The sequence below is a fragment of the Crocuta crocuta genome, unplaced genomic scaffold (assembly GCF_008692635.1).
Source record: "Crocuta crocuta isolate KB4526 unplaced genomic scaffold, BGI_CrCroc_1.0 scaffold288, whole genome shotgun sequence".
Lineage (NCBI taxonomy): Eukaryota > Metazoa > Chordata > Mammalia > Carnivora > Hyaenidae > Crocuta > Crocuta crocuta.
The window spans coordinates 2785346-2810128 of NW_027532607.1; the positions used below are offsets into that span (position 1 = coordinate 2785346).

At 50.3% G+C, this 24783-nt stretch overlaps 1 protein-coding gene across 1 annotated transcript in view; it reads right to left on the reverse strand.

Moving 5' to 3' along the window:
• Positions 1-2100: 2100 nt before the first annotated feature.
• The window catches only part of ERN1 (endoplasmic reticulum to nucleus signaling 1), a 53921-nt gene continuing 31238 nt past the window's right edge, over positions 2101-24783 (reverse strand). The window contains exons 10-21 of the mRNA XM_077780357.1: positions 20168-20286; positions 17205-17396; positions 14927-15194; positions 14072-14162; positions 13605-13794; positions 12735-12834; positions 12247-12446; positions 11633-11780; positions 10050-10177; positions 7848-7971; positions 7328-7395; positions 2101-6770 (exon numbers count right to left, since the gene is read on the reverse strand). Coding sequence (XP_077636483.1) covers positions 6558-6770; positions 7328-7395; positions 7848-7971; positions 10050-10177; positions 11633-11780; positions 12247-12446; positions 12735-12834; positions 13605-13794; positions 14072-14162; positions 14927-15194; positions 17205-17396; positions 20168-20286 — 1841 coding nt within the window. The 3' untranslated portion in view covers positions 2101-6557. The remainder of the gene's footprint in view (positions 6771-7327; positions 7396-7847; positions 7972-10049; positions 10178-11632; positions 11781-12246; positions 12447-12734; positions 12835-13604; positions 13795-14071; positions 14163-14926; positions 15195-17204; positions 17397-20167; positions 20287-24783) is intronic.

The following is a 24783-nucleotide window of genomic DNA, read 5'->3' on the forward strand; positions in this document are numbered from 1 at the left end:
TGCTTTTTAAAAAAAATTGAAGGCAGTAATTTGAGAGATGTATATGCACCCTCTTTGAGAATATCCTGTTGGTACATGGTGTTTTGTTTGTTTTAAGTAGGCTCTGCACCCAATGTGGGGCTTGAATTCACAACCCTGAGATCAAAAGTCACACCCTCCACTGACTTAGGCAGCCGAGGGGCCCCTCTGTTAGTACATGAAAAGCCTCTGATACTTTGTATTGAAATAAATACGAAACCCATCTTTAGTCCATCATTTCCCGTTTATTTGGTCATAGAACCTTTCTTCCTAAGTGTATTATTCCTTAGAACTGGTATTGTGAGGTGCAAACTTGTCCTAAATGAGTCAACGGTTGCCCTTGGTTGTCTTACCTTGTTTAAGCACTCTCAGGGCACCGGTGTCCGGAATACCACACAGGCCTGGCACTGGCCGAATCCCAGTGAGCACAGTGCAGTGGCTTCATCCACAACACTGAGCAGGCCTGGGAAGGAGGAGGTGAATTTGGAGAGGCATGGTTGGGGAGGGCAGGGAAGAATGCCTCTTGGACTCACCTGCCAACCCTCTCAGAGGCCAAGTCACCCCGGTGTGTCCTTCAGGCCCAGCCCCTCCTGTTTCTGGAAACTGCTCCCTCCGCTACCTGCCATCTTTGAATATGGTTTCCCAGGGGCTGCCACATTCTTACCAGTCCTGCTACCTCGGCCCACAGCCAATTGGCCCAGATACAAGCTCATCACTGGCTCTTTGGTCTTGGCAAAGGGTCTGGCAGGTCTCTCACTAAAGTGAAAGATGTAGGTTTTTGATCTTAAAGGAAATGTTGGTCTGCAGGGGGAGAGGAAAAAGGCGAATGTGTGATCAGGGCCCAGGACACCCCAGTGGTGCCTGGTCCGGTGGGAAGGGCAGGTAGGTGGGGCTGTTAGTTGGCTCCCTTCATGAGCTCTCCTAGCTAAGGTGTGCATTCAGCACAAATGACAGAAGGGACAAATGATAGAGAGTACAAGCAGGTAGATGCCTTTGCTGATGAAATACTGTTGTGTGTATACACATTTACCTCATGAAATGTGTCGAACACTCAGAAAAAAGCACCCTTTCTCGCAGCCCAACATGGACTCAGCGTGCATGACAGCAAACCCTGCCTCGGTGGCCCAGAACCGTGGCCCTGGCCACGCCAGCACCTCAACCACCTGCTGGCCCCCCCCCCCGAGGACCCGCACCTCTCTCACTGCTCTCAGAGCTAAGGGTGTGAACTATTGTCTGCTGCCCTGGCCTGGGCCAGTTCAACATGTGGCCCCTGCGCTGGCTTAGCAGCTCTGTGGGGAATCCAAGAGCCGTCCGCACTGCTGCATCAGGTGGCCGGAGGCAGCGGGCAGGCGTCCACGGCATCCTGCAGCCCCTCCCGCTCCCTGGGATTTGTCTACATCTAAGACCCAGAGCTTCGGAGGGAGGGTGTGTCCATGGTTCTCGGGGATGGTCTTGGTGCCCGGCTGAGGCCGGGGGGCGGGATGGTGGCGGGCAGAGCAGAAGGAGCCGATCCCAGTGCGTTGTGAGCGGTCCCTTCTCGTGATGCAAGAGAAAGAGGAGCCTTCTCCGCTGTCACCAGATGCGACGAGGGGAGGAAAGGAGGAATCACGCTGGCAGCATTCTAAATTCCAACCAGACCGGCCACGGGGCTCATTCCTTGGCGTTTGGGTAGATGGATTACGTGCCCCCGACGCGCTCAGATCATGGCTTTCCCAGCACTGTGCAGGCTGTCACTGCAGTGGCTTTAATCCCTTCATGGGCCAGCACCCCATTCCCTGCATATACACACACCCCAAACTTGCCTTGGGGCATTTTGGTCCCAACTTGGCCAGCTTCCTGGAATTCAGCCCAAACCAACACTTTTGGGGACTCCATGCAGCGTTTCAAGGAACCTTTTCCCGCAGCCTCCAATGAAGACGTCCCAGCCCCCTGGACCCTGCTGTGGACACCTGCGGACAACTGCGTCTCCCCCCCGCNGTGAGGGGCTCACCTTCACCACCCAGATGTCACACCCAGGAAGACAGCTGGGAGGGAACCCTTGCCTGAGGGGGAGGGTCAAATCTTTAAGAAGATGAAGCCAACTTCCAGATCTAAAACTACCTTTATTTGTCGGTTGGCGCAACAGAAGACGCCGTCATGAATCAGCAGAATTATAAAACTGTACAGGAGGTACAAAAATAGGCTGTTTAACTTAATCACCCTCACACGAAGCTTTAAAAATACACATAAAAATTGTACAATCTGGCAGTTTATAAAATATAAAGCTAAAAAGATTGTAGGTTCACAAAGAGGGATTCTATCGCACAATGAACACATACCCATTAAACAACCGTCCACAGAGAAGACACAATGGCACAGAATTTTCTTTAAAAAAAAAATCACTTAAAAATGAAAATTTTTTACCCTGACCAAATCATTCACCCTTTAATGACAAAACTACCGTGAGGCGTCCATCCTGTGGAAGGATACAGTATAACTTTTCCAGTTTTAAAATGGTCACGGGTGTGTTGTCCAAAACAAATCTGATGTGCTTTAAAAGCAAGTGCAATTGTAACTGGGTATACTTCAGAGTAAAAATTAAATAAATATAAATAGGTTAAATAAATAGGTCATTGCAAAAAGAACACTATGTAAGGTCTGCATCTGAGAATGCCGCATGGTTGACTGGTAATGCTTTCTAGGTAAGTGGGGACTCCCCCGTCACAGCTTTTGGGATACTGAAAAGAAATACTGTACCCCGCCAAACACACACAGAGCACAGGGTGAGGCAAGTGGGTGGGGACTTTGGCTGGAAGCATTAAGGCCGCTCCAGTGGTGGGCTCGTTGCAGATGCTTTCTTTGTGGTTGTCCAATGAATACAGAAAGGTTTTACGTGCTGATACAGGAAACAGGAAGCTGGGTTACTCATGGGAAATCACTGCTTCACAAAGGAAACAAAGTATGGGAAAAGGAGACACTTTGGTTTCAAAGATAATGGTCCAACCTCGGAAGGCAGAATGTGGGCCCATCTGTGTGGGACACATGGTGACTTTCTTCTAGGAAAGGCCAATGCCAGGCCATACTCAACAGAAAGGACTGCTCCAGAATGGTGAAGGCACCAGCAAGGAAAAGACACTGGCATATACAAAGAAAAGGGATTTCAGGAACCAAATGAGCAGAGAGAAAGCTAAAGGGAATTTAGAGAGGCTCTTTACAGGCGTGCTGTGTGCTTCCTCTTCCAGCTCTCAGGGCAAAGCAGGGGAGGTAGAGCCAGTCTACCTTCCATGAGGACCTCAAGGCTGAGGATCTACTGAACAGGGCTGGAGAATGAAAGCAATCTAGGGACACCGAAGCCTGGCCAGAGGGCAACTTCTGAAGAGACAGCGGCCAAAAGGAGAAAGACCTACAACCCAGAGGCGCCCCACATCTGCAAGAGGTCAGATGGGCAGCCAAGGTCATCTTTCACGGCAGTGAGGAAAACCGCAATGGTAAACAAGTCACATTACACAAAACCTTACCCAAAGTTGACTCTGAGATAAACACCTTTCTTCTAAAGTTGGTAGAAAGAAAATACTTTGCTGGACCCACTAACCTGCGGATCCTCCAATACGTGTCACGGGTCAGAGTGAGGTCTCACTGGAAAGAGCCTAGGATGACTATGGCATGGAGATGGAGGGGGAGGGACAAGCTGCCGCACCCCGGCTTTTAGGGCAGCCACTAGATGATTTAGTGACTTACCAAGAACACCAATGATTCCCCAAAAGTGCAAGTGCTCTGAAACCTAGTGACGTGTGAGCTCTTTATACACTGAAGTCAAAAAGACTCAAGAAGCAACAGGAGAAATTCTGGCAGGTGCACTAAAGATAGATTGGACGCAAGGTTCAACACAAGATTTAACAAAGGTGTCCCTGGGGTTCCTAACAGATGCGACTGAATTCTGCCGTAAAAAAGGAAAGTAGTGTACTTCTAAAAAGTTAAACAGCCTTTCAGAAATCATACTAACGATCAAAGAGCTCAGCTGCTATGTGATGCTTAAGGCTGAAAAACCCTGTTCTAGCAAAAGACACCTTCCTGCTGCTCTGAGCACAACAGGAAACTAGAATTCTACAGATTAGAACAAAATATAGTGGATGATACCCAAGGTGTTTCCATGACAAGTGCCCATGTGAGGCCTCTTCAAACCACCCAAGGGACTGATGGGTGACCAGATTCTGCAAAGTGATGGACAGAAGGCCAACAGAGCGGACCTGACCAGATCCGATGGGTTCTGGGTCACGGGTGGCTTTAAGACCGAAGAAGTGTGTACAGCAAATGCATGCCCTTCCCCACCCCCTGGCTTTTTCAGTAGCACTGGTGCGTACTTTCTGCTGTCTCTCTCACTCTATGCTCTTTAAAAAGCTCTGAAAACTCTTGCCTATCTTGTTTATCTCTGCATCCATGGCACCCAGGGTCCTGCCTGGCTCACACAGCCACTACTCAAAATAAAATACATTGAATACAGGAGATTGAGAAAGGTGGGTGGTTAGAAATGAAGGTGATAAAGAGAAAAGGCATTTAAAAAACAGCCGTCCTGGAGACAAGGTGGGCCCAGACAGGGACAGGACACAGACCCTGGGCAGCCAGAAGTGACCTGGCTACTCCCCCGAGGGCTCCGTTCAGCCACGAGACCGAGGCAGGCCAGCTCCCGGCAGCACAGAGAGCCGACGGCCCCATTTGTCACTTCGGCACCTTCTCTGCCTGACCGCCTGGCGGACCATCGCTACTCAGGCCCGGCTGTGAAGAGACCGACCACAGAGCCGTAACGACAACGGTGTGGGTGCATCAGAGCAGGGAGAAGAGAGGCGTCGGCTGTGTTCCTCAAAAACAGGTGGTGTGGCAGAAGATGCCATGATGCCAACCAAAACGCCAGGGTTCCAAGGTATAAATGAGGTAAGTGATAAGGTTTAAAGACGCAGGATAATGCCAAGTTAAGAAAAAAAGTGACTTCAGTCATTATGAAAGGCAGGGAACTGAATTCGACGAAGGCAGAAGGCCCCCATACAAATCCACCGTCAGCAAGCACGTCACAGAAGCAGCAGTGAGGTCTCAGTCAGTCAGCGCACCCTTGCTCCTGAGTGCAGTCTCCGAGCTCGCCAGCACTGAATGAAGGGTGATGATCCGCTCACCCGGCTGGACAAAGGACCCAGGAGACATCTCCTTATTTCGTACCCTGATCACACGTAACTGCTAAGGCTCTTGGTAGAGAGAAGACAGAAGAATTTTTGACTGAAGCTAAAGTTAAAAATTAAACTAGTTTTAGCAAAAAAGATGGTATTGACATAATTCAGAGAATATCACTGCAAAGCGGTTAATGGACGTATACAGCCTTGCTATAACGTGCTACTTTTCAGCATCAGAGCATGTTCTGAACGTGAACGCTCTTTCTGGAGGGGATGGAGACTTTTGGTGCCACACAAAATAGAAAGTGTACTATATAGATCTTGCTTTTAGCTTCTTCACAAGTAAACTTCAGGTTCAGCTCACCTATGCTAATGCAGCATTCATTCTACAGTATGATCAAAAAAGAAAGTTATTAAAATCTGCCAGGAGAAACGTAAAAACCTGCCCACGAAGCACGTGGTGACCTGGCCTCAGCTCCACTCCCCTGGCCCGTCCTGCCGGCTCCAGGGGTGGGTGAGCCTCCCTGCCCACCTGCTGGCCCAGGGCTCTCCCAGGTGGCTGAGAGGGTCCCACTTGGCCTGCTCCCGCCTGGGTGCTGCTCTTTGTGACAGGGAACTTACCACCTCTTGCCCCCAAATGCTCCTAAGCAGCCCCCCAAATCCACCAGAGGCCACCAGGGCACTGGGTTATAGTGGACTCGGGACAGAGTGTGTCTTCTTTTCTAAGAGCTCTGCAGACATGGCCTCGGCTTCCAGTGTGTGGTGCTGACCCATGTCGTGCCCCACACTCCAGACTCTCGTCGCCCCCAGGGAACACTGGTTATAGTGACCTGGGAGTTCTTTGGGCACATTCAAGAGTGAGGCATCTCCGATCCCTGCGAACGACACCGTCTAAACGTCTTCCTCCTCCTTAGCGCCGCTCACCTTGGAGCCCCACTCCGAGCAGAGGCTGCACTGAGTGTGCCTCAGCCTAGCTGGTCGAGGAGAGAGATACTCCTGGTCCTGCACGTAGGCAAAACGTAAGACTCCCTCCTCTCTCTTCCTCACAGGCCGATATCAAACAGGAAGTTTAAAAAGAAGTACGAGTCTGAAGCACGTGTGTCCACGAGAAGGTGGAGGAGGCCTCTTTCACTGCCTCTGGGATGGGCCCGCCTTGGCAGAGGACCTCCGAACGAAAAGCCTTCATGGCCAATAGCTTCCCAGCATCCTACAGGTCAAAGGAGGTCACGTTCCCCACCTCCTGGGGTGAGCATCATCTTCTGCTGGCTGCAGAACGGACAGCTCAAGGCACTTGGTTTGGCAGCCTGGTCTCCTTGCTAAGCCGGGAGGCATCAGGCTCGGACTTATAGGGACCAGGCCCTCCGTCACAGCTGGGGCCGCCAGAACGGAGGCCACCCTGGCTCAAAGGGTGTCTGGAGTCACTGGGGGCCGGAGCTCTGGGGGCTCGTGGAAATAGTAGGGCTGGAAGAGCCTCTCGTGGCTGCAGGGCTCCATGGCCCGGTAGGTGTGGGAGAGGAGATGGGGGAAGCGTGATGTGAAGTAGCGCACAAAGTCGTCGGGGAGAGAGCCCAGCGTCTCCCGCACCTCTGCGGGGAGCTCCCGGTAGTGGTGCTTCTGCAAACAGGGCGGACACACAGACACAGCGGTTAGCAGCTGGGAAGCCCAGGAAACACTGGTAAAAGATCCTCTGACTATTCAAGGAAGACCGAATGTTAGTTGGTTTTCTGAAAGGAGAAAAGGCTTATGGACCCAGCAGTCCATCTGTTTATCTTACCTGCTTCCCCTCACTCAGGAGTAAGCCTCACAGCTGGGCCGGGCCCAGCGCTGGGGAGTGGGGGTGGGGGGCAGGAGGGAGCTTCCCTACCAGAGTGGCCCTCGGGCCAGGCCTGTGTGGGAAGGTCCCATTAAGGGAGTTTATACGGTGCCTATCAGGCAGGCACAGGGCATACGAGTCAGCAGAGACCACAGGCGACGGCAGCATCAGAGAGCCTGCTTCCCAGCGCGGAACTCCTCACCTCAACATCCCTGAAGGGAAAACCCATCTAAGGGAACAAAGAGCCTCTTCAAGCTCAGAATTCTAGTATGAATGGAAGGACCCAGAGGCCAGAAAGGAGGAGGAAGGTGGTCATACCCCAGTCGCTGGTCTCATCTGGGGTTCACCCCCCGCTTACCTTGTTTCTCATGGCTCGAAGAAGGTCTCGCACGGAGCCACCTTTATAGGTTCTGAATTTACGCAGATCTAGGAAAAAGAAAAAACAAGGACTACAATGTAACAGACACTTTTCCAAAGAAAAGGATTCTTGGCATTCCCGGGGTTTACGTGATCAGACTGAGACATGACATAACGACGCCACGCTCGTGGCTGACAGGAGTGTGTCCCCCACAGTGAACCCGAGGGCAGTCAGTCTGAATTCTGCCACCTGGTTGCACCCACAACCAGGAATAAGCAGTGAGTGAGGGCAGGGCACCCATTACTCACCTGTCACCCTAAGGGACGAACATGAAAGCCACATCAGCGTAAAGGTCTGATTTGTGCCCAAACCCCAGAGGACACACCCACAAAAGCCTCAACCCCGTGGAGGGGGTATGGAGCCCAAACACCCTGGAGCCGTCATTTCCAAGTTCACTTCCTAGAAATGGCTGCTGCTCTTGAAACATGTCTGCCAACGTTTGCCGTCAGGGCACGGTCACCTGTCTGCAGGGGGACGGTAATGTTCTCTCTCCAGTCCGTCTTCACCACGGCTCTCCCGCCTCGCTCCAGCTGCTTCACTATCGGGCCGTCCAGGGATTCCTTTTCTATCCGGTCACTCACGTCCTATGAGGGTGACAAGGGCAACAGGCGACGGTCAGTGTGCAGAGAAGCAGAAGCTGGAGGCATGACACACCGGGCCACGGAATGAATGGTCACTGCCACACGAGCTGCAGGCCCAGACTGAAGTCTGCCTCAGAACTGGCAGCAAGTGTCCTGTGTCTGTCTCCTCACGATCCGTTCACTTCGCCCCTGTGAGCAGCCGTGTCTGGGGTTCACTGAGGAGGGCCCACGCGGACATCTCCACGACAGAGACATGTCACACCTCTTCACGAACCCTAACGCCTCGCCCACGTGTCACCCGTGTGCCCATGCGTGACGTTCCACACAGAGCCCTATGTGCAATCTATGTTCATTGACAGTCACCACCACCACCACCACCACCACCAAAGCTCAATTCTGATTTGCATCTTGAACTTTTCTGCCCACCCAGGGAAACAGGATGAGCTCAAATCCAGGACTGGTCATCAGTCCTCAGACAAACAATTAGAAAAGATGGATGGGGCCCTCCTATAGAGACAGAGAGCTGCTGACAAGAGTGTGGGCTGCATAGGCCCTGCCCCGTGTCTGAGGGACACAGCCTGGACGCGAGCTCCAACAGTCGAGGAAATGGAGCGACGAGCCCACCGCGGTAACGCCGCCCAGCCTCACTGGCCACAGTCTTTTCTTTCTCTGATAAAGATGAAGCCGGACTGGCCGACTCTCTGACTTGTAACTGGTAGGAGCAAGCCCGGGAGGGACTGACTTCTGCAAAGCCGGTACAGCTGGGGGATACAATGGAGGCCAGGTGTGTTTACAAGACCCAGGACTTGGAAAAACTTAAGAGTTTAAATTCTAACCCATGGAGGGGTGGAGGTCCCTTTGTGTGAGCTTTATTCCTGCTCTACATCTTGTTATCATCAATGGAACCTGCCTAGTTTTTAGAAGTCCCTGGAAGACAAGTGACCTCAGAACTTTAAGGTTATGACCTCTGCAACACAGAACAAGCCTGATGTTAGCCACACTCACTGCTGCCATGGCAAAGGGCATGAAACCCTCCCCTTCCCAATCCATCCCAACAGTGACTAAGCATCTGCCATGTGCCAGGAGGCGTCCCGGGCAGTGGGCACAGAGCAGTGAGCCCAGAAATCAACTACGCCTGCCTTCAAGGAGCATGTAAATGTTGGGGGTTTCACCAGAACCAAAGCTCTAGTCAGACCTCAGGACACATTGATGGTCACTCCTAAACCCAAGCTCCCCTCGGACCAGGCCCAGGAGGAAAAGCACTGCCCCCTGCCCGTAAGCCTGCTTCTCTGAGCTGGTGTGCTGGGTCGGCTGTGTCTGGATGAGCCATGCTGATCTGACTCCAGAAGACTCTGTGAGAAACACATTACCTTTCCGGTAATGTGCCACCGGCAGGCAATACCACAAAGCCTTCACACCACCAAACCACCGAAGGAGCTCACAGCTACTGGCCTATGATTTAACATCTCAGAACCCACCTTAAGCAAAGAGAGATCTGTGCAAAGACTGAGTGAAAAAGGATGAAAAGAACTCAATGTAAGTAAACATTTAGATTTATGAGACTTGACTGAAACATGATGCCTACGATTTGCTTCGAAGTAATCGGGTGGAGAGAGAACAGAGGTTCAGTTAGTCATTGCTGGAGATGGCTGATGGGTAGATGGGAGTTCATTATAGCATACCCTCTACTTTTGTGCATATTTGAAAGTTCCCAGAATATAACCTATGACAGAGTAGCAGAGTCGTTAAAATTTTAGAACTTTAACATGTAAGAAGACTATGTTAAAATACTACTTTAAATACCATATTAATATACTACTAACACCGTAATAAAATACTATATTAAAATATTATGTACATAAAAAAAGATACAAAATTGTATATACGGTTTGAGCCTAATCACATTTTTATCTATATGAAACAATATGTTAAAATGTCAACCACAGTTATCTCTTGGTTCTGAGATTACGAGTCATTTGTTTTATTTTATTTATTTATTTTGTCTTTTGCTATATATTCAAAATCTGGAAGACGTTAACTGAAGACTTTTGATAACCAACCAGCCAGAACAAGAGACCTACCTGGAAGAACTGGAGCTGCTTTTCCAGGCCCCAGAAGAACGGGTGCTTCAGCACGTGCTTCGCAGATGGGCGTTTCTGAGGGTCCATTGCAATCATCTTCTCGATTAACTCCCGGGCAATGACGTCTTCTGCATGGGAGGAAAATGAACAAGCAACTGATTATCACCAGCCCATAGTCACAATGAAATACTCAAACCTTAATGGTGCACGTGCCCTGCGATTTAAGATTCTACCGACATAACCTCACTCCAATAGTGTTAAGAACTTGCACAAACTTCAGCTGGTAAAGAGGAGTCCTCACCGCACAGTCTGTGAAAAGGAGTAACTGGAAATCCCTACTGTCAGAGGCTTCAGTCACGCTGCCTCCATGTCCTGGGCTGTGCTATTAGAATGATGCACTGGTGAGGGGCGCCTGGGGGGCTCAGTCAGTTGGGTGTCTGACTTGGGCTCAGGTCATGATCTCACGGTTCATGGGTTTGAGCCCCGTGTCAGGTTTGCTGCTGTCAGCGCAGAGCCCACTTTGGATCCTCTGTCCACCTCTCTGTGACCCCCCTCCAACTCATGCTCTGTCTCTCAAAAATGAATGAACATTAAAAAAACATGAGGGGCGCCTGGGTGGCTCAGTCAGTTGATCGTCTGACTTCATTCAGCTCAGGTCACGATCTCACAGTTCATGAGTCCGAGCCCCGCATCAGGTTCTGGGCTGACAGCCTGCTTTGGATTCTCTGTCTCCCGGTCTCTCTCAAAAATAAATAAACACTAAAAAAAAACCAACTTAAAAAAAAAATGATGCCCTGGTGGAATACCTATCAACTTGGAGTATCTCTTCAAGATGATGTTAAAAAACAAGCATGCTAAAAAACATGTTTTAAATTTTTAAAAAAGTGGCACTGGGTGTCACCAGCCAATTTTAACACAGGAAATGCTGAAGTCAGAAAGAAAGATCTATCACCCCTGCAGCCGGAAAGCCAGACCCAGCTGTCTGCCCCCAGCCCAGCCACACCCACGGATCGCGGCCTGCACTTGGGAGTTTACGGAGTACGGACGGCTATCCTAACTGTCGGTGCAGGAAGAGACCTCAAACTATTTAACACTCACGAGCCACAAGCTGGAAAACAGAGGTCCTTGCCCAGGTCACATAGGTAACTGGGGGACCTGAAGGAACCTCAGAGCTGCTTGCCTTTAGGAGGACATGCTCCAGGGGCGCCTGGGTGGCTCAGTCGGTTAGGCGTCTGACTTGGCTCAGATCAATCACAGTTTATGAGTTTGAGCCCCGCATCAGGCTCTGTGCTGACAGCTCAGAGCCTGGAGCCTGCTTCAGATTCTGTGTCTCCCCCTCTCTCTGCCCCTCCCCTGCTCACACTGTCTCTCTCTGTCTCTCAATAATAAATAAACATTTAAAAAAAAAGGAGGACACGTTCCAAAGACAACCCAACCTTCTACCAGCTTTGGAGCTGCTGATTCACTGAGGCCCAGAGGACAAGCAGTCAGAAGGAAGGGTCTCTAGAAGAACAGCGCCAGCGCCCTCCCAGGCCATGGGGACCACATGGGCAGCCGGGACGGCTCCTGACCCGCCTGCTCACCATGCTTCTCCGGATGTAAGCAGTCGAGGCTGTAGGCGCCCAGGAGGATGTTGGCTTGCCGCTGCAGGGACTTGCCGAAAGGGTGACTGCCCTCAGATATCACATAGTAAAAGACACAGCCGGCAGAGAAGATATCCACTGTGTAGGTCTGAAAAGAGATGCAGGGTGTGAGAGGCCTTCTGGAAAACTCTCATCCTCACTGAGTAGCAGTGAGAACAGGAGTGTGGCTGCTGCTTCTACCACCTTGAAGGGTCCCGGGTGACTCGAATAGCATGCCTGAAGTGCCCAGAGCAGTGCTGGCACCCGCAGGGGCCATGTGAGTGTCGGTGACTGCAGTGGGCAACGTGGGGTCTAGAGCCGACTGGCTGGGGTTGGAAGTGATTGAAAAGTAGGGGGGAAAAACAGACAATTGCCACATTTGCCCCTTTCATTCATCTGAACATAAGATCACATGGAAAATGCCAGCAGCATGCTATTCACACAGAAGCTCTTGATAAAGAAATGTCACACTCCAGCTATGTGCACCACAGCCCCCAAGTCTTGGATGCGGAGGCTCTCATCCCCGAAGATACGAGAGGCTGGCAGCGTTCCCCAGAACTATGCCCACTACTCACGGGATTGTCCTTACAGTCTTCGCTCAGCATCTCTGGAGCGATCCAGCCTTCTGTGCCAGGCACCCCCGAGCGGCGGCTGAAACTGTGCCTGCCCACCGCCAGCTTCTTGCAGAGGCCAAAGTCAGAGATCATGGCCTTGATCCTGCCATGTGCGTTGGGCATGGACAGGAGAATGTTGTGGGGCTTCAGGTCTCTGTGAACTAATACAAAACTCCAGATCAGTCGGAGATTACCACTAGTAACGTCAGGCCGCCTCCTGCGGTGGGGAGGGCATTCTCAGACTCCCAGCCGACTCGCTGTACCTCTAAACGTTTTCTGGTTTGCAGCTGCAAAAGATTCTGCCTCAAATTCTTATTGTCAAAAGGCCACCTAAAACCCCCACAGGCACACCAGCGATGAAACCGAGAATCTCAGCAGGGGCAAGGACCACCCCAGCAAGGGAGCCCCTCGCCGGGCTGCGGCCTGGTAAATAAAGGGAAGCTTCTCACCGATGTTGAGGGAGTGCAGATGGGCCAGGCCCGAGGTGGTCTGCTGCAGCAAGGTGATGGGCTCCAGGCCGAGGTGGGCAAAGTCCTTTTGCTCCACGTACTGCAAGAGACACACGACAGCCAGGTCACGCACACAGCCCTTGGGGACGGGCCCCTCCACACAGCACTGTTTTTCTCTAAGTGATTCCATTTTATTCAGCAAAGTCGAGCCTGCAGCTTTTTGGCTTAATTAATGCTCGGGATTAGGTCGGCTCATTTTCTCTAATCCTGTTTTAAGAAAGAAACAGGAAGTGAAACTGACAACGCTCTGTCCAAATCCACGTCTGCCCACAGACTTTCTCTGGCAGCCACAGGCTAACGTAAACAAAAGTTCCAGCTGACTCGTGTACGGTGAGAAAGGCAAGAGGGTGCGGAACTCAAGTTCACTGCCTCATACAGGCAAACCTGCAAGTGAAGCGGACGGATACAGACATAGTGTCACGTGAGCCTGGAGGCTGAGCAAAAGGAGTCCTCTGGATGGTCTCCACGACCTGAGTCCTCAACCAGCACCCTCCACGCCCGGAACAGCCCTAACCGATGGGGAGAAATGCCAGGTTTCTTGGAGGCAGAGGGAGAGAGATACTAACGGCAACCAAAGACCGTCCCACTGAAGCTGAGGTGATAAGAATACTCTCCATCAGCGTTCTTTGTGGTTAAAGGGCTGTGCGCCCCGTCACGTGCCCCAAACCATTCATCTACGTGAGTGTGTCATATTATAACTTGAGTAAAGTGAATACAGAGAAATAAAGGGAAAAGAAGTCACAGTCCCTCAAGCCGCTGCCGGGAGCAGGGAGGCCGCAGGGCCGAAGGCAAAGCGCCCCGGGCACCCACCTCCTGCAGCGTGGCCGCACACAGCTCGATGGCAATGTACTGGAACTGCCGGTCCCTCTCCGTGCAGAAGTAACGAATCACATTGGGGTGCTCGTCTGATTCTCGAAGCAGCTGGACCTCACGGTCCGCGAAACTAAAACACTCAGGGAGGATCCTCTTGACGGCCACGTCGCGGTTGTCAAACATGCCCCTGAGGACGAGGATCACAGGTTGGAGGGGCGAGCCAGGCTGCGGAGACGAGAGGCCCACAGACCCACAGTGCTCCTTCTCCCGCGATGCGGCAGCCACCCCGGGAGCCTCGCAGCCCTGACTGACCACCAGGTGGCCACCGCTTCCTCCCTGGATGTGAAGTCCTCCATCTCGGCCGCCACTGTGACCCTGCGGCACCCCCAGGGCCTGGCATGGCAGCTGCAAGCCGGCAGGCACTCGGACGTGAGGGGAGGTCACAGAGCTCTCAATCCACTCACCGGTACACAATCGTGCCTTCCGCTCCATGGCCCAGCACGTCCTTGGGACAGAATGAGATCTTCCCAACGATCACCATGCTGGTTTCCTCATCTGGGACAAAACAGGAAAAAGTTGTTTTAAACAAACAATATAGCCTAAAACACCTTGAAACTAGAATGGTTCTGCTTCCTGAGCCCAGACTCAGAGATGGGATCTCACAGGCTCTATGTTCCCAACCCCTGGTAAGCAAGTGCGGGCAGGGCCCACTCCCCACTGAGGCCCAGGGCCACCGCCTCCCCAGCCTCCTGCCCTTTATTCCTGCCTTTACATTATTGTCAGAAGGCTGGGATTCTCCACAGATCCACCTACGATTTGAGCCTGAAGCCTCCAGAGAGTGGATGTGCACTGAAGAGACCGGGGGTGGCCTCCAGCTCGACTGGGGCTCAGGTCTCTTGCACTAGCTCTATAGCCATCCCCTCAGAACATCAGCCCTGACAACTGGCCTGAGCCCACCTCCCAGAGGAACCAGGATCAACAGCTACACTTGGCCGCTGACTTGCCGCAGGAACTCTCCCAAGCCAGATGCCCAGTGCGCCTCTGGTGAGCAGCAAACGGCAGCCCTTATGGAGCAAGATGGGGGGACCCAGTGGGTAGACCCAGTGGAAGACAAGGTAGTCCCCAGAAGGTCCCCTGAGTGGGAGAGGCTTGGATGGCATGGCAGCCTGGTCCCCAGAGTGAGAGGGAAGTAGGTGAGAACATGGTGAGCCCTCTGAAACAGCACTTCACAGTCCCACAGAGACGCTCCAGAAGGACGTGCTTCTCAAGTTGTGTTCACATGAAAGAGGAAACAGTACCAAAATGGCGACTCGCTTTACCCTCATCGTCCTGCTCCAGGAAGGGGCTGGTGCCAGCCCTGGAGGCAGAGCCACTGGAGTGGAGCGAGTGGTTGGAGGCTCTGGGGGATGTGCTGGGGCTGCTGGTGCCCGAGCTCTCCGAGTACAGGCCGGAGGAGTCCAGAAGCTCGGCATCTGGAGCCACGTCTCCAGGGGGATGGAAGGGCAGCTGCTGCTGTTGCAGGAGCTGGATTTTCTCCAGTTCCTTCTGGAACTGCTGGTGCTGGAGCTGCTGCTGCTGATGCATGCTCTGGGGAGAGAAATACACGTCCAGACACGTGCGGCCTGCTCCCGGGGGACACAGACAGGCTGGAAGGGCGAGGCTCCCTGTGGGAGAGGGAGCGGGTGCCCTGCCTACGGGGGTGGGGTGGGGGGAGGCGGGTGGAACCAGTGAGAACAGTGAGAAGGCACAGGAGGAGGGATCGGGGAAGACTGGAAGCTTGTGGCCAGTTAGGACTTCCCAGGACAGCCCACGCCCCCTGCTGGAGAGGGCCGGCAGGCGCAGGAGGGAGGACCCCGCTGCAGGTGGAGGCTGGGCTAGATGAAAGGACTCCATTTAATTCTAAAATTCTAGGATTATGGACTATTCTCGGACTTCTATGGAAGTCTGGGAGTTGTTGCAAAAACGAAACCAAGGAGGAAGAATGGTTACACCGGGTAGCTCGGAGCATGGCGGATACAGGCAGCCCCGGGCTTGCTGTCCACTACGGCTGTGCCCTTGGCAGAGGCGGGTGCACAGACAGCCACCGATCCAGACGGGCAGAGGCAGCAGGTGGGGCTCGGAACCTCACAGCCATCTTCCCACAGCCACATAGCTAGGATGGGGCTAAAAACATGGGGCGTGGCCAAGGCCCTGCTCCAGCCCCATTTCATCACGCTGCTTTCCCCACACCCCGTACTCTCCTCTCTATTCGGAGAAATTCTTTGTCATAATTTGAAGTAGCAGTGAGCTGTGACTGTACTGTGTGGGAAGGGGACTGAAGGGACGGGTGTGTAGCCAACAACCCCTGGGAGTTTTCTGGTTCTCGCGTACGCTCCCCTATACTCTCTCTGAACTTGGGATCAAATCCTGGAAATGCCATCTACCGCTGAGGAACCCTGGGAAAGTTATTTAACTTCCCAGAGCCTGGCTTCTTCATTTGAGGGCAGGGCAGAGTGATAATGACCTCACGGGACTGTGTGAGGTAAAACATAAAACAATGCAGGTGGAGTGGACCCATCTGCACAAACGGAAGGGTTTGTCATCCCCATTCCTGTGGGGACACGAGCTTCCCCAGGCACTAGCATTCTAACGTGATGACACTTCAAGGCTCTGAGCAACTCCATAAAGGAATATTCTTCTAGAAGGTTTTATCCAACCCACAACCTATTCAACTATGTAAATTTAGCTCACTCACTTCCCACTAGAAAGCGGAAGGGATGCCGCCTTTTTCACTCATCCTGGTGTCTCTAACGGGGGTAGGAAAGTTAAGTGGATTTTCATCTATTATGACTGTTCTTAAAAAGGAAATAGTTAGGGGCACCTGGGTGGCTCAGCTGGTTAAGCGTCTGACTTCCGCTCAGGTCACGATCTCATGGTCCATGAGTTCGAGCCCCCAGTCAGGCTCTTGTGCTAACAGCTCAGAGCCTGCAGCCTGCTTCGGATTCAGTGTCTCCCTCTCTCTCTGTCCCTCCCCCCTCACACTCTGTCTCTATCAAAAATAAATAAACATTTAAAAAAAAAAAAGGGAAACAATTAACTCTTCAAAGCGATCTGCAAGCAGGGCACCTGGGTGGCTCAGTTGGTTAAGCATCCAACTCTTGGTTTTGGCTCTGGTCAGGATCTCACGGTTTCGTGAGTTTGAGCCCCGTGTTGGGCTCTGTGCTCAGAGCATGGAGCCTGCTTGGGATTCTTTCTCTCTCCCTCTCTCTCTGCCTCTCTCCTGCTTGTGCTGTCTCTGTGTCTCTCAAAAACAAATAAAAACACTTTAAGAAGGACTTCCTTCTCTTAAAAAAAAACTAAAATAAAACCAAAACAAAAAAACCTCCTAAATGATGGGCAAGCAAGGTTTACAAATCAGCTTTTATAATCAGTTAACTCTAAGACATAGGCAAAAAAATTTCCTGAGAAGGTAGTGTCTCTTTAATTATAATGTTTCTGAAGAGAAGCAAATACTGACTCTTAACTGTGAAAGGAAATGTGTCTGCTTGTCAGGGACATCAGGTGACCAGCACAGTTCAAAAGCATATGGGAGGGCAAAGGGAAGGGGCCGAGCTTTACCAAGGGGTAGGTAATGATGAAAGCCACCCAGCCGATGAGCAGGAAGGTGCTCAGGATGATGGTGGCTATATCCTTGAGCACAGAGTCCACGGGGGCCTCGGGCTTGGCAGGGGCATGCTCGAACTTCTCCTCCACATCCTGTGAAACGGCGGTGGGCGCGTTTTCTGACGTCTGCTCAACCAGGTTGATAACCTTGTGTGAGACAGAGTGACTACATCACTGCAAAATTTCTAGGCAGATACAAATGAGCTGAACAGTCAAGAGTAGCCATGACTATTTACCACGAATGACTGCACCGTAAAATGTGTTTTTCTTTTTTTTTTTAAGCTCATCTAAGATCACAAAGCCAAACAATTGCTGTCTTTATCAAAGTGACTGCCTTGAGAGGCCTTGATTCATTGTGCTGATGGTATCAGTACACAGAAAAAGTTCTAAGGGCAGTTTGGGAAGTGCCTTCAGATCCTATATTCTTTTGAAAATCCTTACTGAAGGAAAAGACTTCCTCCTTCAATGGTAGATTCGCTATTTGGGAAAACTCTGAAATCATCTGTCACAAAGTCTGGTAAAAATGTTGGTAGTCATTAACACCACGTCACATTAAAAAGGAAAACCCGGAGGCACCTGGGTGGCTCAGTGGATTAAGCGTCCGACACTTGATTTCGGCTCAAGTCATGACCTCGCAGTTTGTGGGATGGAGCCCCGTGTTAGGCTCTGCACTGAAGTTTTCGCAGAGCCTTCTTGGGACTCTCTGTCTCCCTCTCTCTCTGCTCCTCTTCCACTCATGGGCACACATGCACTCTTTCTCTCAAAGTAAATAAATAAAGTTAAAAAATAAAAAGGAAAACAACGTGTGCGTGCACACGCGGCTTAAGAGTAATGAAGTGGCTTGGTTCTGTGGCTTGTAAACCTTTGGTGCAACTCCAAAAACAAAATCATTTTTCCAAGTATTCTGCTCTTTTTCAAAGTCTCAGAAAAGCATCAGAATTTTTTGTTAAAGAAACTTACTTGGAAGCCTAGAATTAAGTCAGATAAAAGTAGACCTTCTGTCTGAGCTTCTTGGCGTCTCTGGGACTTCAATTCATTTTCGAACATCTAGTGTTCCCGGAGTGCCATTACTGCTTGTCCAACGAAGTGACAAGCATGGCCCCTGGGCAAGTGCAGGGTTCGGCATCCCCCCAACTGCCCCAACCCCATCACCCACCTCTCTCCATCCTGTCTCCTGCCTATGGCTCTCTCCCTGTCCCCGCCCCNATCCGGACTCCTGCCTATGGCTCTCTCCCTGTCCCCGCCCCCACCCCCACCCCCACAGTGCGTGGGGCAGGGCGGGACAGCTGGTGTGGGGCAGGCAGCTGAGGGACATCTGCTGAGCACGCACGTGACCAGGAGCGACACTCCTTTGGTTAGATTCTGTTCAAATCCGTTTGTTAAAGACGCTGTCTTATTGCCACATAAATGTACCTCAGAGTATTTTAATGGAGTTTCAGAAAACTCTGTTCAAGTTTGGATGATTATTACAATCTTAACTGTGGCTATCTCTTGGTGTTATATTAAAGGTACTGTCCTCTTTTCTTCGCTGTACTTTTATTTTCTAAGCGTTCCATGATGGATATGAGTGACTTTAATAAGATCAAAATCAGATCAAGGCTTTAGGGCACCAATGCTTTCCAAAATCACTGTCTTAGGATTCAGTGTATTTCTCCAACTGGCTACCTCTAGAGATGATAGGCAACTCAAGATATTTCGCTCTAGAATCTTCAACAGTAGCATGATTTTCCTTCCTTTCTCGCTGGATAAAATCTGGACCCCTCCAGTGAACTTGCCATGATCATGGTCCCCCCACAAGCCAGCCCCTCTTGTCTACCTTGGACCTTGCCCGTACTCCAGGCCCCTTCTCAGGCCTGGGGTCCCCATGGCAGGGATGCTGGACTTGCCAAGTCCAAATGGACCTTCAGACCCACCTCCCACCCCACTGGCCACGCTGGAACCTCACCTGCAGGGCCACCCTCCCGCCTTCTCCACCTGCTCTGTGCCACCGTGGGCACGGCAGTGGCTTCCCAGCCCTCTGGTTTCTGACTGGGACACCAGCAGATGGGGTGGAGGGAGAGAACGAGGTCAAATACTGTGAGGTTGCTCAACATGGCAACTGAAGCTTTAGGCTCCTGGCCTGGGGCCCTTTGCACTCCCTCCCCCCAACTTCAGGCTAAAAGATGCTAAGAGAAGCCCCGGGACTGTCCACATAGTCACCGTAATAAAGTGGATAATCCCTTTATTACACTCCTCTCTGATCATCCTAACCGGAGTAGCCATCACTGTCCAGCCGAGACCCTGACTGGCACCTTGTCTTCCCAGGGTTACAGGAGGCAGCTCAAGTCAGAGGCTCGCGGCAGCTACCGCCTGGGTGGGCTTCCCTGCTGCCCAAAGCTCCATTCTGTGGGCACCCGGGGTCCCCGCCAGACCAAGCAGACAAGCAGGCCGCTTCCAAAGGACCGCTCCTGGCGCCGTGAAGCTTCAGGCCTCCCACCTCCTCTCTTCATCAACCCTTTGCTCCATTGCCACGTGCCAGCAAAGCCTGGTAACGTAGTTCCTCTGTAGAACGTGGTCCCACTTCCCACCGCTCCCCACCTGCTGGCCTCGGAGTGGAGCTCGGCCCCAGAGGTGCCCAGACAAGGTTAGTCCCACCTCCCCGCCCTCACCTCTGCTGCTCTCCTCCCTCCAGGGCCCTCTGCCTCTCCCCCTTCAGGCCAGACCCCTCCCCTGTCCCTCTGCCCTTCTAGCAGCCTCCACTAAGCTCTTCTCCCTCCCCCCAGCAGTCAGTCACGTCACGGGGAGATGTGTGCCACAGGTTCCAGAGCATTCCTCTCCCCTCCTGAGTCCACTGCAAGCTCTGAAGACAAGGGCAAATTCCTCAGCCCCCAACACCTGACAGGAGGAGCCAGGAACGAACTGTTTACCCCGCCACTCACTTCCTCAAAGCTCTTCTTCTCTGAATCAGCAGGAATCACGTTTTCCCGATGTTTGGGAAGATTATTGGGGAATCTCTCCAGCATCTTGGTAGACGCAGACAGGGGGGTTTCATGGTGTCCTAGGAGAGGAAACAAGCCTTCCATGAGAGCAGCCCCTCCTCACCCCGACATGGTGAAAGCCCTCCACACTAAGCTTAGGCGACAGTGGCTCCCCACCGAGGGGCCCACAGCGCAAACACCCATATTTGTAAAGTGAGAGAACATGACAGGCAATTAACAGAAAAATCTCATCAAGACAGGAATTTTACTAATCAGTGGCACATATACAGTATTCTGAATCTCATAATGAGGGACAAAGAAGTGTCTTTGTCATGAGGGGAAGCAGGATCTTTGGGATATGTTCAGAGCAAGATTTGTGTGGGTAAGTCCCAATTTAGGCTGCATGCTGCCCAAGCGTCATGAAGCTTCATTAAAAATTCAAGCAGTTCTGCCCAGTTACCTTGTAACACCCCTCTACTAAGGGTTTCTCGTCCCGCCCTTGAGATTTAAATTGCTCAGGTAGAGTTCTATTCTGATTATTTAAATGCAGGCTTCCATCCTGGGAAGTGAATTGTGCATAAAAGAGAAACAGGTCATATTTGCTAGGGGAGCAGAGGATCAAGGTTCTCTCAGCATTCATTCTCTGTTCTCCACACTATGTGAAGACTACCCAGCACATAATACACACTGACTAAGCACCTACTGTGTGCATACTGTAAGAGAGACAAAGTTGAATAAAATAAGAACTGGGATTTGATCTGGCTGGAAAATCTGTTTAGCTCCAAAATTAAATGACTCCTGTACTAACTAACCCAGAAGAACCAGTTCACTCTCACACTGGGCTGTCGGCCCCCTGACATTCTTTTTTGTTCTCTCACTGCAATTCGGGTCTCACCCTACGGTCCCGCCACTGTTCTCTCAAGCCTATCAAAGATTTTATAATGTATATTTCCAAGACAAAAATAAGCAAGAACTAGTCCAAGCTGTGTATGTTCCTTGATCTGGAAAAAACCCCTATCTTTAGGTCAGTTCTCTCTCTCTACAAGGTAGGATTGCTCTTTAAGGGAAACCTTTTTTGTTTTGAGCCGTCAGGTGAGCAGGTGAGGATGGTGAGACGCGCTTTGCCGTGAAGCAGGGGGTCCTCAGGTGGGGACCTGAGGTCCACCTGCCGCAGCCCCTGAACTCACACTTGCTGATGGGGCCCAGGTGTCTGACGGTGAGTTTCTCCAGGTGCCTCTGATGTTTGCTAACGAGAAACCTTTGCTCTCTCGGAAAGCAGGTTGCTCTCCCATGTGTGGCCTTGTGCTACAGGGCCCTGCCTGCTCGCCACACCCCCCTCCCGCACAGACCACTACAGCCATGATTAGTCCGGGTTCCTGCTTCCTCCTGTGCTGCTTTTCATGAACAGATTTCTCCGGAATCTGGGCCTTGAGGAATCTCACACTGCACACTCTGAACCAACTGTTCCACGAGCCCAATCATGAGATCCCCAACCATGTGCAACCAGTACTTGCTCTTAGGGATTTATCGGTCATCCTCACCATGTCCGGGCCCCAGAGCAAAAAGCACAGGCCCTGCGCCAGTCCTACTGAATTGGGATCCCCTAGGGTCACACGTGCTTATGTGTCAGAGCTCCCAGAAGAAGCCAAGGGCACCCTGGGTTAGGGCCACTGCTCTGGGGAAACCCAGAGGCTGCTCCACTCAAGCTAAATGGACTCAGTTTATTTTCAAGACCAAGGTGAAAGTGGGCAGATCCTTAATGTGCTCTACAAACACCAAATCAAAGGACACGGTTGGACATAAAAGGGCACGTTATTGTACCTATGGCCCTGAGTCTATGCAGAGATGGTCAAGCAGTTCCACTGCCTTATTTAAAAATGACTGGCTCTGGAGCTCCTCAAAGGGACTTCAGAAATGTGAGATGACTCCCTAATTACTTCTTTATACTCTGTTGAATTTCTCAGTTGTCTTACTTGGACAACTTTTACATTTTTAAGGAAATGTTTATTTATTTTTGAGACAGAGCATGAGTTGGGGGAGGGGCAGAGAGAGAGGAGACACAGAATCCTAAGCAAGCTCCAGGCTCTGAGCTGTCAGCACAGAGACCAACGCGGGGCTCGAACCCACGAACAGTGAGATCATGACCTGAGCCAAAGTCTGATGCTTAACCGACAGAGCCACCCAGGGGCCCCATTACCTTCACATTTTATTTTATTTTTTTAGGCTTCTGTATGTTTTTAATTTAACATTACACTTGTGAGATTCAGCCATGTTTTAACCTGTAATTTTAGTTCGTAGTTTCCAACAAGACTTCTGCTTCATCTTTATATTTACTTTTCTGTATGAAACTTGCCTTTTTCTTCTGATTGTTTTTGAAATTCTTCTGTTTATCACTGGTGTTGAGCAAGTTGATCATCATGTACTCAGTATTTTCTTTATGTTTCTTGTGATTTGGGGTTGTAGAACTTGGCTATGCGGGTTCACAGTTTTCATCAGTTTTGAAAATTTTCAACTATTTTTACTTCAAGTTTTTTTTTCTCTCCCTTTCCAATGCTTGCCTTCAGAGATTTCAATTTATGTATATCGGAATTGGAATCACCTTTCACATTCTTCTGTAGTTCACTGATGACCTTTTCATAGTTTTCAGTCATTTATTCTCTGTATTCCAATTTGGATAATTTCTATTGCTACATCTTCAAATCCACTAATCTTTTCTTCTGCAGTGGTTAATCTGCCATTATTCTCATCAAGTGTAATTTTCATCTCTAGATATTTAAACTGGGTCATTTTGTATCTTTAATATCTCTAATTAACATAAACAGTCCTTCTTTTAGCTTTCAGAAGATGTGGAATACAATTATAATACCTTTTAACATGGATTTTCATATTAATTATGCTATCTATGCCATATCTGAATTGATTTATATTAAGTGATTTCGCTTCTCTTATAGGTCATATCTTCCTGCTTCTTATCAAGAATTGGTATCATTGATATTTATTTAGGCTTATCAAATAATTACTATTTACCTTGCTTGTAATTCTTTTCATTTGTTCCTTCTAGTACATTTGTGAGAGATTTTATCATTTTCTCCTCTCTATTTGTTCCCTTCAGCGTTTGCCATTAATTTTTTTTCTCTACTGTTTTTATTTTGGATATATTCTTTTGACCTAAATTATAGTTCACAAATTCTCTTTTATTTGTGTCTAATATGCGGTTAAACCATGAATCTATTCATTACATTCTTCACTTCAGTAATGGCATCTTTCACTTCTAGATTTTCTTTTTTGTTCATGTTATTTTCTTTTGTTTTGAATTTCCAGTTCTAAGGTAAATTTTTCAGTCTTGTCTTTATCCCCCATACTAGCAGTCATAAAAATTAATTTATACTTTGTGTACTTTATTTATATACAATCTGTACTTTATNGATTTGCTCATTTTAGCCACTCTGACTGGCGTACCTTCACATTTTAAAAGGATCTTTTTGGAGCACCTGGGTGGTTCAGTCGGTTAAGTGTCTGGCTTCAGCTCAGGACATGATCTCACAGTTCATGGGTTTGAGCCCTGCGTTGGGCTCTGTCCTGACAGCCAGCTCAGAGCCTGGAGTTTGCTTCAGATTCTGGGTCTCCCTCTCTCACTGCCCCTCCCCTGCTCACATTTTGTCTTTGTCTTTCCCTCTCTCTCAAAAACAAACAAACATTAAAAAAAATTTTCTTAAAGAGGGTATCATTTTTGGGGCGCCTGGGTGGCTCCATCGGTTAAGCGTTTGACTTCGGCTCAGGTCATGATCTCGCAGTTAATGGGTTTGAGCCCCACGTTGGGCTCTGTGCTGACAGCTGGCTTAGAGCCTGGAGCCTGCTTCGGATTCTTTATCTCCCTCTCTCTCTGACCCTCCCCCACTCACATTCTAACTTTCTCTCTCTCTCAGAAATAAAACATTAAGAAAAATTCTTTAAAAAAGGGTCTCTTTTTGCAACCTAGCCATGAAGACTTTTTGCCCATGTTTCTTACAGTCTTACATACACATTTCCTTAGTTTCCAATAGTTTCTTCACTTTGAAACCACTGATGGGCAGGTTATGTATCCCTTAACTGGTATATAACTAAGTGACCTTGTAATTTTAATAGTCTCCACTCATCAGCTACTTTTTTTCCCTCACCTGCATGCATGCTCTTGAAACTACTTTTGTTCAAAAAGCGATGGAATTACTTTGTTCTCTCCTTTGCCCATTATATTGTGAAAATAAGAACCAGAAGAAAACAGCTACAAGGAGTCAAGAAGAACAAAGAACGGGAGCCAGAAAACCACGAAGGGGCCGATCAGGACTCAGGTTCTGGTCTGCAACACCCAGTTACACATCCATGTCCAGATGCCGCCGTGGGGCAGATCTTGCAGCCTGCTGGGCCCACACGCCTCTGAGCCACTCTACTCCCTTCCCCGTGCCTCCAGCACCGCCCTCTCCCTGCTCGTTCCAGTCAGCAGCTAGTACGGGGGGAGGGGAGTGGGAGTGAGACTGAGGGATGGGTAGGGAGTGGGGGGGACCTTATCAACCCGTGTGCCCTGGCACCCCCGCTTGCCT